The sequence below is a fragment of the Sitophilus oryzae genome, unplaced genomic scaffold (assembly GCF_002938485.1).
Source record: "Sitophilus oryzae breed Bouriz unplaced genomic scaffold, Soryzae_2.0 scaffold_1297_pilon_pilon, whole genome shotgun sequence".
In the NCBI taxonomy this organism is placed as follows: Eukaryota; Metazoa; Arthropoda; class Insecta; order Coleoptera; family Curculionidae; genus Sitophilus; species Sitophilus oryzae.
The window spans coordinates 8,319,466-8,334,750 of record NW_022145945.1 but is presented as its reverse complement, the minus strand read 5'-3'; the positions used below and the strand labels follow the sequence as shown (position 1 = coordinate 8,334,750).

The following is a 15,285-nucleotide window of genomic DNA, read 5'->3' as shown; positions in this document are numbered from 1 at the left end:
GCAGTAACTGGTAGAAATTTTATGGTTAACTATAATACAAACAGATGAAAATATACCTAAATCCTTTTTGCGACAAAGGCACTACAATACTTCTAAGAATGATTTTTGGAAATTAGATGTTATTGCGATGTTTTCTGGTAGTCTCTGAAATGTTTAAAAAGCAATTTGTTTAGCAAATGATTGTTTTATTTTGTAGTTATGTTTTTATTATTAACTGACTGGCATGAATAGTATTATTTTGCATGATTAATTTATTTATCTTATTAAAATAAGTTACTAGTTCGACATCTTACTAGAATTTTTACGTAATCAACTCAATTTATTGAGAATACTAAACCCAAATACCGTATGATCGAAAAAAAATGGCATCCAGTTGGCTGGGAAATGACGATCGATGACATTTCCCATATCAATTTACATATAAAATGACAGCGATCTTCATTTCCCAGCCAACTGGACGCCGTTTTTTCTCGATCATACGGTACATGTTAAATGGTAATTGAATATAATAAACGATGTCCAAATAATAACGCATACAGTAATACATTTGTGTATCTTTAATTGGTATTTGGCAATGTTAAATCATTGTTTTCTCCGTTAGTCGGTTTTGTGACATCGTTGGTTTTTCCCCTTACTTTTCATATTTAAAAATACCGGGTGCGTCTCAAAAGTGACTCACCCCTATAACTTTTTATTTTTTTCAGATAAAATAACGAGTTTTGGTATGTTAGTATATGACATAAATTAGGATTGATTGACGTATTCAATTGTTTTCGGTCACTTCCTGTTTCACCGGAAATTACTACAACTTTTGATTTTTAAATGGCACCCTCGGTTTTTTTTTCGATAGAAAATAACACTCTTTGACATTTTCGCATATGGTTTATTTGAAATTATAACTTGCGGTTCTTAACGAATTTGACTCAAAATACCGAGTGTGTGGTATCAATTTATTCGTAAAAATATGTTTTTTCCAAATATACTAATGAGCCACCCTCGTTCCCTTTGAAAAATTGAGATAGGATTAAAAATACGATTTGAGCATTTTTTAACTGGCCAGGACACCATCAAGACCATCAAATCTATTTTTCCAAAGCTCCTTGATTAAGAATTAGTGTTTTTAACATAGCCATGGCAATCTAGATTGAATTTTAAAATAGGATTTTTATTAAGCGAAAATGTCAAAAGTTGACATATGATATGTCAATCTATTCACAATGTTATTTTCTATCAAATAATAAGTAAAAAAATACCGAGGGTGCCATTTAAAAATCAAAAGTTGTAGTCATTTCCGGTGAAACAGGAACTGACCAAAAACAATTGAATACGTCAATCAGTCCTAATTTATGTCATATACTAACATACCAAATAAATTTTAATTAAATAGGTACTTTTTTAACTTAAAAAATAAAAAAGTTATAGTGGTGAGCCACTTTTGAGACTCACCCGGCATATTAATTAAAAACGAAAATTTTAAAGTGAAAAAAACACTAAAAAGGCTTTTGTTAATATGAATTCTTTGTAAGGACACTTAATATGTCTTAATAGCAAAATTGAATTGAAAAATGTAATATTAACGAGGAAGTAAGTAGTAAGACAATATACTTATCCATACATTCCAAATAACAAACGAACTAGTAACCTCCTTTCTATTTCAATAAACTCATAAACATATTTTTTTCTCAAATTTAGACTTAGAAAAGGCAGAATACCAGGTCTGAGCGTGCTGACCTTCGCCTTGAACTGGATCTGGCCGCGAGACCGTTGCCGTTCGGACAGCCTCTCCAGCCTGACGTGGCACCCGGACTACCTTCAGCCCGGATCGCCATCTAAGTCCCTAGCCCGCATATCCAGGGCCGCCGACGGTCGCTTCATCCTCGTGGACCCTCACGGCCAGCGCTCCTCCACTCCATCCAACTCCTCCAGCAGCGACGACGGAGGGTTCCTCCCCAGCCGAAGAGGCATCCGCAACCGAGCCTCCTGGAGGAGACCGTTGGTGGGATATCCGAGTCAGTTGAGTCTGCGTTCGGACGCTTCCGGTCAGTCGGGAGGGGGCATAGGATTTTTTCTAGGTTCACCTCGATTTCATCCACCTTTCCAACTTATTTCGACAGTCTACACTCCTCAGACGCCCAAAATTCAGAGTAGTTCACCGGCTGCGTCGAGTGGTTTGTTATTGACGCCCTGGTCACCCATGTACTTCAGTGATTTGAGCTCGGTGCGATACACCAGCTCGGGAGAGCGATCTTACCCGACACCACCGGGTTTTGTTCAGTTAAGATCCATTCACGAACGATATTCTCAAGAGTTGCCTCCTTTGCGAGCCATACACGAAGAACATCAAGGTTTTATTCCAGTACAACCGGAACCAGATAGCCCTAGACCTCCACCTACGAGATTCCGAGCTAGTCGACTACTACCGCCACGTCATGCCAGACTGGCCCGCAGCGCGCCTGAGCTAGATCACCTGGATCGCTCACCAGAAAGCCGATCTAGTAGCAGCGGCTTCGGCAGCAAGAACACCTCTTCCCAACAGAACCAAAGTTCCCATAGTGGAAGTACGTTCATCGACTGGCGTCTACCACCTTACAGACCTCCTCCCCCGCCCCCGATGTTGCCACCGCCTCCGCCGTTGATGGGTCATTGGTTGGAACTGGCCTCCAGCAGTCCTTCGGCGTCGGATCACTTGCATAAGGCTGTGGACGTGGGTAGTGTTGATGGGCACTACGAGTTTGACCCCAGCACGCCTACGCCTACTCCGTCCACTCCTACTGGGTCCAGAGATGTGGATGTAGTGGACGGTGGTCCGGGACCGCCACAGAGGAAGGTATTTGCTCTACGAAGTCGGTACGATAATATTGATGCTAGGGTACAAGCGATGAAGGAGGAATTTAACGAGTTTCGAAAAAGACAGGCCAGTAGAAGACGAAGCCACGAACTAGAAAGTGCTTGTTGACGTTAGTTAAACTGTATATACGATGAAGTTTAGATAGAACATGAGTCCAGAGTAGGAATTTGGTATACAGCATTTTCATATATTTGCCATTCGTCACAAACTGAGAAGGAAATTATATACAACGAGGTAGCACTAATGGACAAGAAGGTTAGGAATGTGAATACATTTCCATAGGCCAAGTCAACATCGATAATAGAGTAAATACCATGCAAGGATATTATATAGATAGGGCGGTAGACTAACTAAAGTAACTCAGTGTCTACTTATGTAAATGATCCAGAAACGAAGATATACTTTGGTAACTTATGCATAAATATGAAAGCCTATTGAACAGTTGGCCAGTATAAGAGCCAACTTAAGAATGCCTGTTGATAGTTTGTTCTCAAAATGAATACCGTCAATGAAATACAGAAGGTCAGAAATTTTTGCTTAAGTTAATAAATAAGGCTATTAAAAAATTGATAATTTACTAAAGTCAAATACAGCACCGCCCCCACAGGAATAAATATATCGGTCAATTGTAAAACTCGATCTACTTAAGCAAACATTTTCGACCAAAATTAAACCAAAATAACAAAAGTTGTGAAGTGCGAGAGCAACTGAAAAAAAACTGATACGATTAAAAGGACTGCGAAACCAATATTTTACTTTTTTGTGTGATATCCAATGTAAATCGGAAACGAAAAAATATGTTCTAAATATTTAAAAACAGAACCAAGTTGACTTCATAGGTTTAAAGTAATATCTAGGATTAAGTAACGTTCCGTTTACTGAATTTTTTGTAAATTTTAGCCCATACCGTGTTGTAGAATTATTATTGTAAAGAAGTGAGGCTCAATTTTTCCTTGGGTCGGTCGTCTTTCGCAATCGTTTCTTTCTTGCAGTAGCGGGGGTATTTTCCTATACTTTTTCGATCTCTTTTCTAAAAAAATATCTCTCGACTATTATACACGTTACAATATAAAAGCACAATTAATAGTCTTAGACATTTTTGACCCCCTCGTCTTTTAAGCAAAGCCTGACCGATTTCCCAAGTTTACTACAAAGACACTTTATAACAGTTAGGATTGTGATCAAAAAACGGGGCTTGAGGACCTGCTCGGGGCTCCATATTACTCCCCATTCACATTATTGCCGTCGAGGGGTACTCAAAGCCCCCCACTAATAATCTGAACGCTTTAGAGCGGTCCCCGATTCTCCAAAAGGGACCGCGACCAACATTCACAACAGGCTGTTACAAAATTACTTTAGCTGATAGAATTCAAGGATGTAGTCTTTAGAGGCTAGTCTTTTATTTCTTGTGTTGATAATTCTTGCCAGAAAAAGGGAAAAAATTAAAAAAATATATAATGTGCCCCCTTTTTGACCTCATCACCCATTTATATTTAGACGTTTATTTTTGCAAATCGAAACAATGCCATGAGAGGACTGGTTTTGTAAATAATTATCGAAGTCAATATAAACTGTAGATTGTAGTAGTGTCGTTTGTTGTTTTATGTTTAAGTTTATTTCGTAGATATTTATATTTTTGTCTCGGACGGTTTGGCAAGATAGACGAGCTTCGCCCAGTGGTTTATGATGTGCAATAGTTTTCTTTAAGGTTTCTTTTAGCTTTAATTTAATTTTAAATGATGGAAGTAAAGACCTTTTGCTCAGTTTTAAATAAATTAATGGTTCTTAAATGGAATTTGGTTTGGCAAAAAATTATTGTATATTATTTTAAACACAATAGATCTTAAATCTTATGTCATTTTTCTATTCATATAGATGTTCCAATTTTCTGCTGCTAGACATAAAAAATAAAGCTCCAATTAAATGCTATTTCTCTGCCATCTGTGATGGTAGAATTTCTCAATTTAATCAGTCTTATAGGGTATTTCAATACAAATTAAACTATTCTAATGGATATAATGATATAAGATTTTAGAAATCCTCTCTACTCTGATTTGTAGTTTTTGCAATACCCATTTTAGAAATACTGTACAAAAAGAACTATTGTGTACTTAAGTTTTATTTTGAACTATTTGCTTCGTTAAAAATGGCTAATAGGAGATAAAGAAATGTAGTCAGAAAATAATTGTGACTATATTTTCCCAATTCCTCAATAGGCTTTACGAAAATAATTGAATACAATTTAACCAATTATCCTTCGAAATTGTCAAAGCTTACGAACCAAATTCCATTTTATACTTTGTCATTAAAGTGTGCCTAACGAGATAGGAAAGCTTTTGACAGACGACATCCAAAAAATGGCAGAGTATAGTATAATCTACTTTTCAATTAAAACGACAGAGGACTGTCACTGTCACGTGTTCTATTGTTAGCCAGACTTTATTATACAGGGTGGTCCGAACTGTATTCCGGAAACTTCGGTAGCATATTCTGCAGATAAAAATAAGTAAAAAAGTTCATATAAATGTATGTCCTAAAATGCTTAGTTTCGGAGATACAGGGTGTAGAAGTGTCACTTTTATTACGATTTTTTTCTAATAATTTCTGAAGTAACGTCAATATTTGGATTAAAATTGGTGCCTGGGATTTTTTGACATGAGAAATTTGATTTTGATGTCAAAATAACTCCTATTTGTAGGAGACGCCACCTACATGTGTTTTAACTCTTTTAAAGAGTTATAACTTTTCGTCCGTACCTGTATAAAACCACGTAAAAAATATCTCTTGGTAAAAATCGCTACGACCAACCGTTCTGAAGATATTTAGAACAGAATTAGTCAATACATGTCATTATTGACAAAAAATAAACACGTTAAGTAGATAGTTATTTGACTGAAATAATAAATCTGGGAAATTTTTATTTTTTTATATTAATCATAAATTTTACTGCCAAAAAATGGTGATAAAACAGTTTCTGTTGAACTTTTGACACAAAAACATTTAAAATTTATGATCTCAGCCTAATAACTATTTACTCAACATGTTTAATTTATGTAATGATTACAGGTATTGGATAAATTCGATTCCAAATATCTCGAGAACCATTACTCGTAGAATTTTTACCAAGGGACCTTTTTTACGTAAAATATGTCACAAATGTATTTTTTTACTCAGTAGTTTTATACAGGTACCGACGAAAAGTTATTATTCTTCAAACCAGTTAGAAAATATGTAGGTGGCGCCCTCTACAAGTAAGAGTCATATTGACATCAAAATCAAATTTTTCATGTCAAAAAACTCCCAGACCCAAAATTTGATCCAAATATTGATGTTACTTCATAAATTATTTAGAAAAAATCGAAATAAAAATGAAACTTCTACACCCTGTATTTCCGAAACTAAGCATTTTAGGACATACATTTATACGAACTTTTTTACTTACTTTTATCTGCAGAATATGCTGCCGAAGTTTCCGGAATACAGTTCAGACCACCCTGTATATTACTTTTATTATTTAAAACGAAGATAATATATTTATTTATATGGTCTGTAATATTATTTATTTTATTTGAGTACTGATATTTAGTTAATATCTGGAAAAAAGTACAAGTTTACTGTTTATTTCGATTTTAAGATTTCGATTTATTTTTTGTTTTTTGTAATATATTATATTTAGTCGAGTATTAGTGTTAGACTGGTTGTCGATATTTTCATCTTGCAATATTGAAAAAGTATGAAATATTTAAAAATTGTTTAGTAGAAAGTTGAAGATGAAAAAATCGCGCCAAACTTTAAGCTGTCTACAGATTATGATAGGCATGTCTGACGTCTACAGGGTGTTTACAAAGAGATGGGTAAATTCCTTATTAAAACTAAAGTGTTGTTTGTTATACCACTCTTGCAACTCTTACTTTTGGGTCGGACAATTAAAAATGCGACGGTGTGTTGTTGCAGTGTTGCCACATTTCTTAGAAAAACAAGTACGCCTTTCCCTGTCTAGTGGAGTAAAATCAGTGTCGAAAAGCGCTTATTTTAAGTCTTTTTTTTCGGAAAGATAACTACATAAATCATTAGATATGTTTCTGGGCATCTGAAATCCTGTTATAAGAATATCGTTAGGGTGACCATTTATTTACAATGAAAAAACGTCAGTAATCGAGGTAATTTGAAAACTCAACTTTTTAAATCATAACACCCGATAACCCAAAAACTGCTTTGGATGTTTAAAAAACGCGCCCATTTCCTTTTAGTGCATAGCAATTTTCAGCAATCGTGTAACTTTTTTATTTGTAAAGGTTTTCACATATTGTCTTCGAAGAAAATATAGCAGTAAAGTTTTTTAAAAAGCTACAATCAATTATTTCTAATGGATTTCCAGATATTGCTTTTTAAATTCAGGGTATTTTTCCCAAAAGCGGTGAACGTTTGAGCATTTTACAGTCGTTGTTTAATTTTCAACTTATATTTAAAAATTTATAAGCTATAAGGAAAATACAACAACGATCGGTTTATTTCATACGTTTGGCAACGTTCTTAATACTATTCTCTCTTTGTTCAGTACATTATAAATGCCTTGTACTCTTCTTACATATGGAAATCTCGACCCAAACATATCGCTTGCCGACCCTAGTATGAATATTAGGTCAAAAGTCAACTATTAATTAAAATCTAATAGCGATAGTGTAATGTGTAATGAAGTAATGAAATTTTTGAGAGCATTAATACTATGAAAACACTGTCTGCATATTTTTCATCTGTTTAAAATAACTGGAAGGGATTTAAATACGAGCCCTAACAACTAAATGTTCGGACAAACAAAAACTTATTAAAACCTTTATTTTCATTAACTGAATTATTTACATTTAAGAAATACATTAAAAATATATTAAAGTCTAACATTTCTAATGAGTATTTAAAGAGTTTAGTTTCTATAAACATTAAAATAAACTGTAGGTCAATAAATAAACAAAAATATTGCACAATATCGTGACAACTAAATGTTCGGACACTTTAAAAAATAACTGTTCTAATATGGCGTTACATCGGCATGAACTTTTGCAGCCAATGCAAGCTTGTTTGGCATTGTTTTTATTAATGATTGACATACGCCAGAATAAAAATTTTGCCATAATTCACTTAATATCATCTTCAAATGGGCAACGGTTTCTTGGGCATCGTGGCACAAATTTTGTTTTGTTTTATGCCACATGTCTCCATAACATTAAGATCCGGACTGTGCGAAGGCCATGAGGAAACCTTGATGTTCATGTCCCTAAACCATTTTTTAGTAGTTTTAGCTGTATGGCATGCCCCGCCATCCTGTTGAAATATAAAATTATTGTCCTGGTCTTTACCAGAACAATTGGTTACAAGGACCTTTGTCCTTCCCACTTGACACAAGAATATTTTTCAAAATTTTTTGATTTTTTAACGCATCAATTATGCCTTTTACCACCTCATACTTTTCTGGGCCTATTTTGGACATACACCTTCAAATCATAATGCCTTTAGGAAATTTCACTGTCCTTTTGAGGCAATCTTTATCAAATAGACACTCTAGCGGTGTTCGATTATATTTATTATATCGATATTAAAGTGGCTCATGTGCACATGTAATCCGTGCACTTGCCATTTGCGATTGGAATTATCGACGCTGATAATTCTAATCAACAAACTGCAAGTTCAAGGATTACATCCGCATGCATGCTTGATCTTTATGAAAGATGGACAGTGGAATTTCCTAAAGACATTATGCTTTTAGAGTTCATGTCCGCAAATGGGTCTAGGAAGGTATGAGGTGGTAGAAAGGCACAACTAATGTGTCAAAATATCAAGAAATTTTGAAAAACACTTTTGTGCCAAGTGCGAGAGGCCTTTACCAGGATATGAATTTTATATTTCAACAGGATGGCGGGGCATGCCATACGGCTAAAACTACTAAAAAATGGTTTAGGGACATGAACATCAAAGTCCCCTCATGGCCTTCGCACAGTCCGGACCTTAACGTTATCGAGACATATGACATAAAACAAAACAAAAATTGTGCCACGATCCTCAAGAAACTGTTGCCCATTTGACGATGATATTAAGTGAATTATGGCAAAATTTTTACTCTGGCGTATGTCAATCATTAATAAAAACAATGCCAAACAGGCATGCAGTGGTTGCAAAAGTTCATGCCGATGTAACTCCATATTATAATAATTCTTTTTTAAAGTGTCCGAACATTTAGTTGTCACGATATTGTGCAATATTTTTGTTTATTTTAATGTTTATAGAAACTAAACTATTTAAATACTCATTTGAAATGTTAGATTTTAATATATTTTTAATGTATTTCTTAAATGTAAATAATTCAGTTAATGAAAATAAAGGTTTTTAATAAATTTTTGTTTGTCCGAAGATTTAGTTGTTAGGGCTCGTATATTACCCCTTTAATTCTTGTTAACAACATTTAAAGAATAATACGTTTTTTTCCTTATCAGTCAACTCTATATTGTCGTACATGAATGCTAATCTGTTGGCAGCTTAAATATAAGCAACTTTGAAATTCTAACCATTTTTGCGGAGTTGATTTGGTATGCCCACGATGCCGGCATACTCTGTACTGATGATTTTTTTACCGTAAATTATGGATGAATAGTTTGTGTTGAGAGTGCCTACATAACGTATTTTTTATTGGTGATTCAAGAGCACTTAGAATATGATAAACTTTTCGTTTGAGTTGTATTGAATGTTATTTAGACTCCTGCCTATAACCGCAGTTTGTACCAAACAATTATCAACAAAATCAAATAAACCAAACCTCTCAATCGTTGGTGCTCCAAGGAATAGTTTTATCTCAGTACCATTCCTTTTTACTTTTCGGACTTGTTAGAATTATTTTGTAAATAAATTTATGTTTAGATGAATAGGTACAAACCTAAATCAATGTTTACAGAATTAAAATATTAATTCTGTGAGCTTAAACGACTAATTAATGTTCTTGTTTTAAATGTATTTAATATTTTTTAAGTTTTCTCTTATATTTAAAGAAAAAAAAATCTCTTTTTTATATAAGTACGTTAACAAGTCTCCCTTCGTAAATTTTGAACCCAGTGACCTTGGATATAAGAAAAAAAAGTTTTTTTGGAGATATAATTTCTAAAAGACTGCTAAAATATTATACAAGTATTAGACTATTACGTGCTTAATAATTATTATATCTCACACATTGAGATTTAAATACAAATGCCTTTTTATTCAATGTATTTATTAATAAATGTTAAAGATGTATCAGGAAGACACATCAACGAATTTTATATAGCTGAAAAATTAATATTTTAGAAATAGAATAGAGGTTGTGAAATTACACAAATGGAGGTTGAATCGTTTAAAAATCTGTGCACATTATCATACACGTTTCCGAAACGTAACGTTTTGATTCCCAATAATATTATTTAGTGGTTTCAGAGACAACTACAGTTTTATTTTTCTTTGGTAAAGAAATATTTTAATTTTAATATAAGCGCGCTTTTCGGAATCAAGCGACGGTGGCGCCAAGAGTCTGCTACAGTCGACCAGTGCAGTTGTCTTGGCTGGGTTTATGGGCTTGGGTATCTCTACTTATGTGGTAATCATATCATATGGTAATCGCAAAACATTTCCGGTGCGCGTGATCAACTTTAAGTGACAAGCGATGGCGACAGTGCTGCCAGATTGTGATGGATTTATGAGATGAATCTTAATTTAAAATTGACAAACAACATATTTATTATATCATTTTTTAAAGAGTTTTACGTTTTATTTTTAATTTAATAACTAATATTTTAGTGGTAGATAGATGGCTCTCTCTGTCATTTGTTTAAATAATTAACATCACACAATTACTGCATCTATTATCTTTTTAGAATATCTTAAAACATCGAAATGTTCTAAATATTATGTAGAGTGAGATTAAGAAATCTTAAACAAAAATGTTTTTACTAAGAAATAAATGTTTATTTCTAAGAGAGCGATCTGATAAAGGGAATTAGCTAAAAACAGCTAGAATAATGAATCTCTACTATTTCTTGAAGTACCTGACGTATAAGTAATATTATGGAGTGTTTCTTAAATATTCTAAAAACTTCTACGTTTATTTATAGCGTTCTTTTAATTTATCGATACAAAAAATGATTGTTTTGTGAATTATATTTGGTTTATAGTTTTGGTACAAAGCGCGGCGTTTGGCTAAACTTATAAGTTGTTACTATGTAACTATCGCTGTATAAAAAGCATCTACACCTGAATAAAATTTACAATAATGTTGCGAGATCTCATACGAAGGTAGTTTTATTTTATTCCTATCCTCCGTCGTAAAAGATTTTATAGGTACATTTTTACGATGCTCCTGTATCAGGCAATGGAATTGGTGTAGCTACTTTAAGATAGCAATCTAGAAGAATCTACCGTTTTACAACCAGTTGAATTTGAAGTTTAAAGCAAAAAGGGACAGAAAGAAATAATCTAATCTCTTTGTTATTTTAGATATTTTTTAGTAATAAAATTCATTAAAATCTACATACCTCTTGCTTTCACAAAGTTTTGTATTAAAATGACTGTCTGTCATCCTAAGGACTTCATTCGGGTATCTCTATCCACGTGCCGAGATTGGTTCCAATCGACTCATAGTTAAGAGAAATCCTGAGATTTTTTTATGGGCCGAAATCGACCCATATTTTTCTTCAATATCAAATCCTTAGCTCCACCCTGATGAAGATGTAAACGAAACGCCGTATCTAACATTGCAGGGTGGGGCCGTGTGCACAGTCGCTCACATAGTCTACCCACCAAATTTGGTCACGATCGGACATCAACTTTTGACGTTTCTTACGCCAAAACTAACTGTCACAGTGATACTTGTCGTACACGGTCAAGTTGGCCTTAGTCCAATCTATTTATCGACATACTGAATTTCATTTAAATTGGAAGATTTTGGTGATGGAGTTTTATATTGCATGAAACGTCGTCAAAATATCATGAAAATCCCAGTCATCTACATTCCGAGTTTCAGCCTTCAATAGGGCCCGAGTTACGATGCTCTAAAGACGCATCTCAACTTCCTCATTGGCTTATCATTATCGATCATTACCACTTTTCGTGACGCTAGCTCGTGTATCACACCCTTAATTTTTACTCCCAGCGCGCTTAAAGAAGTCTCACTTCAATAACAGCGCTTTCAGATGGAGCGGAGCGTCCGCGACGGACCGTCCGCGACTTCGAGCTAGTACCATGAGTTTATATGAACAATTTCACATGGGTCGCGTGTGCTCCGTCCGGATATGCTATGTTGAAAAAACATCCGCGCGGACGGTCCGCTCGATCTGAAAGCGCTGTTATTTATAATAGCAAGTAAATATATGTAAATAGATAGCAGGGTGGGCATGATTTAAATAAAATTATTTAGATTTAAATCAAGTGATTTTTTTAATTTTAATCATGTGATTTAAATAAAAAAATCAACTTTTTAAAAATACTTTACAATAAATCGAAAAATAACTGTAAAAGTTATAAAAATGTGTTCTAGAAAACTACAAAAAATATGTCTATAACAGATATACCCTATATCTATATTCATTAAATAAAATGTTACATTTGCTATTGTAACGTTTTTTTTGTTTTAATAAATAATAAATAATTGTTTTTTTACCAATTAACGGAGTTAATACAGACAAGTCTGGATAGCAAAGAAACAGCAATTTGTGCCTTCTTGGATATTGCGGGGGCGTTTGACAATATACCACATAAGGTGGTCAGGCGATCTCTAGAAACAAGAGGGGTGAACAGAACTATTATTCGCTGGTTTTGGGAAATGCTGTCAACACGAACAGCAGAGGCTCAGATGGGCACCAAAACTGTAGCTGTTAAAACAACGCAAGGAAATCCACAAGGTGGATTAACCTCCCCTTTGCTGTGGAGCTTGGTGGTGGATGAACTACTAGATGAATTAACTCTAGCGGGAATACACTGCATTTGGTATGCAGATGACATAGTCAAGATCGCTCGGGGGAAACATGAAGGCACCTTGTGTGATATTATCCTAAGAGGACTCCGTATCACTGAGAGATGGTGTAGGACTGTCGGGCTGAGTATCAACTCAGACAAAACCGCGATAGTGCCATTCACCAGAAGGCGAAGTCCGAAAAACTTGAAAAGAATCTACCTAGATGGAAAGGAAATACTGCCAACACAGGAAGTTAAATACCTGGGAATAACCCTGGACAGTAAACTCCTGTGGAACCGGCATATTAAGAACACTACCAGCAAAGCCATAAAGGCTCTCATGATATGCAGAATACTGGCCGGAAATAGATGGGGCTACTCCCCTAACATTTTGCGCTGGATGTATACCATGATAGTAAGACCCATGATGACTTATGGAGCAGTTGCCTGGTACACAAAACTAGAGCAACGGACAGCAAGGCTAAATCTATGCAAAGTCCAGAGACTAGCATGTGTTTGCATCACAGGAGCCATGAGAACCTGTCCAACAGCAGCAATGGAGGTCATTCTAGATCTAACACCACTGCACATTGTCATTGGTAGATATGCCAATGCGACAATGATTAGAATGGTCACTAACGGAATTAGTACTGGGAGAATTGTCAGATCAGGGGCTTGGAACACCCTCAAAAAGGAAATACCACTCCTGCAACTCCCAATGGACGATATGCCAAGAACGTACAACTTTGACAAACATGTCAATGTAGTATTGAGCAATAAGAAGGATTGGAAGAGCGAAAACGCTTGCCCAGCAGTTAAAAGACCATACCATAACTTGGTATACTGATGCTTCCAAAACCAATACGGGAACAGGGATCGGAGTGTTGGGCCGAGAGCTAATTACTCCGAACCAATGGGCACTTACCCTAGTATCCTACAGGCAGAAATCTACGCTATCGAGAGATGCGTACAACTTATCTTAGATAGGAACTATCGGAAACAAGAAATAGCCATCTTATCTGATAGTCAAGCAGCGTTAAAGGCGATCAACTCAGTCTCAATCAATTCGAAATTGGTCAAAGAATACATAGAGAAGCTGAATAAATTAGGCAAAGAAAACAAAGTCCTCCTACACTGGGTGCCTGCTCACCAAGGGATAAAAGGCAATGAAAAAGCAAATAATCTAGGTAGAAAAGGAGCGAACACTCCACTAACTGGACCAGAACCGTTCTGCTTTCCAAGTGGTAACCAACTCAAGGAGGAACTCAAGAACTTGGAAGATTCCATCCGCAACCTGGAATGGAAATCTTGCAATGGTCTAGGACACTCGAAGAAGTTTCTGAGGGCTTATGATCAATAAAAATCACAGATCTTCCTAGGTCTGAGTAAGAACAATCTTCGGATTGTCACGGGGTTTTTAACAGGACACTGTCTCCTCAATGAACACCTCAATAGATTGAAACTAAGAAGAAACGGCGAAATGCAGATTCTGTGGGGAAGATGGTGAAACACCAGTACACCTCATCACTGAGTGCGCCGAGACGACAACCATTCGTGCCATGAACTTTGGTACGACTGATATTGGAGATGGAGAACTACCCTCTATAAAACCGTCCCAGATACTGGCTTTTGTCAAAGCCCTGGGACTGTATGATGAGTTATGATTCAAGAAAGGGGGACACAATGGATCTGTAAGGTCGAAGTGATTAACCCCCCTCCCACTCATTTTAAATTCTAAAAAAATTGTAACGTTTAAATCCTTTTATAAATCGGAAAATAACTGTAAATTTTATAAAACTATATAAAAAATGATTTATATAACACATATACCTATTACATATCTATTCATCAATTAAAATGTTGGACGGTTTTTTGAAGTAATTTCGTGTGAATCCATTAGATTTTTAAAGAGTAGGGATTTATTTTGAAATTTATGTGCAGGGTGGGTCAAATTCGACGCTTTTAAATGGAAACACCCTTTTCTATAGGAAATAGACAAAAACTAACATCGGTGTCTGGAGCTCAATTTTTGTCAAAAACATGATGGTGAAAACCGCGTATCGATATCTGTTACCGTTTCGGAGTTACGGGGGTTTTCCAAAAATATGCATTTTTAACAAATCGCTGTAACTTTTTTGCTATGGAAAATTTTATATTTTTATGAAAACATTTCCAAAGCACCTTTTTACGTAGAATTTAATGGTTTAAGTATAATATTTTTAAAATTAATAATTTAAGAATTATCAACAGAAAATTTGATTTTTTATATGGGACACCCTGTATATTTTTAATTTATTGAAAGGAATTTAAAATTACCTTTCCAAAAATATAGCACACTTGATATTTTGCTCAATTCCTCTTCGAGATATAGAGTATATAAAAATTCGCCCTCTTTAAATAAGTAGGCTTTGAACGGCACCGGCTGCAATGCAAAAAAATTCTAGCTGTGAGCATCAATTAAAACGAAAATAATA

The 15,285-nt window shown here is 34.9% G+C and overlaps 1 protein-coding gene across 6 annotated transcripts in view; it reads left to right on the top strand.

The window, feature by feature from the left end:
• The window catches only part of LOC115874690 (protein turtle), a 241,578-nt gene extending 238,048 nt beyond the window's left edge, over positions 1-3,530 (top strand). For 5 of the 6 annotated variants that reach the window (XM_030889923.1, XM_030889926.1, XM_030889922.1 and 2 more), the window contains one exon: positions 1,693-3,530. In XM_030889923.1, coding sequence (XP_030745783.1) covers positions 1,693-2,956 — 1,264 coding nt within the window. In that variant the 3' untranslated portion in view covers positions 2,957-3,530. The remainder of the gene's footprint in view (positions 1-1,692) is intronic. The other variant, XM_030889925.1, reaches the window with a different exon arrangement.
• The last annotated feature ends 11,755 nt before the right edge of the window (positions 3,531-15,285 follow it).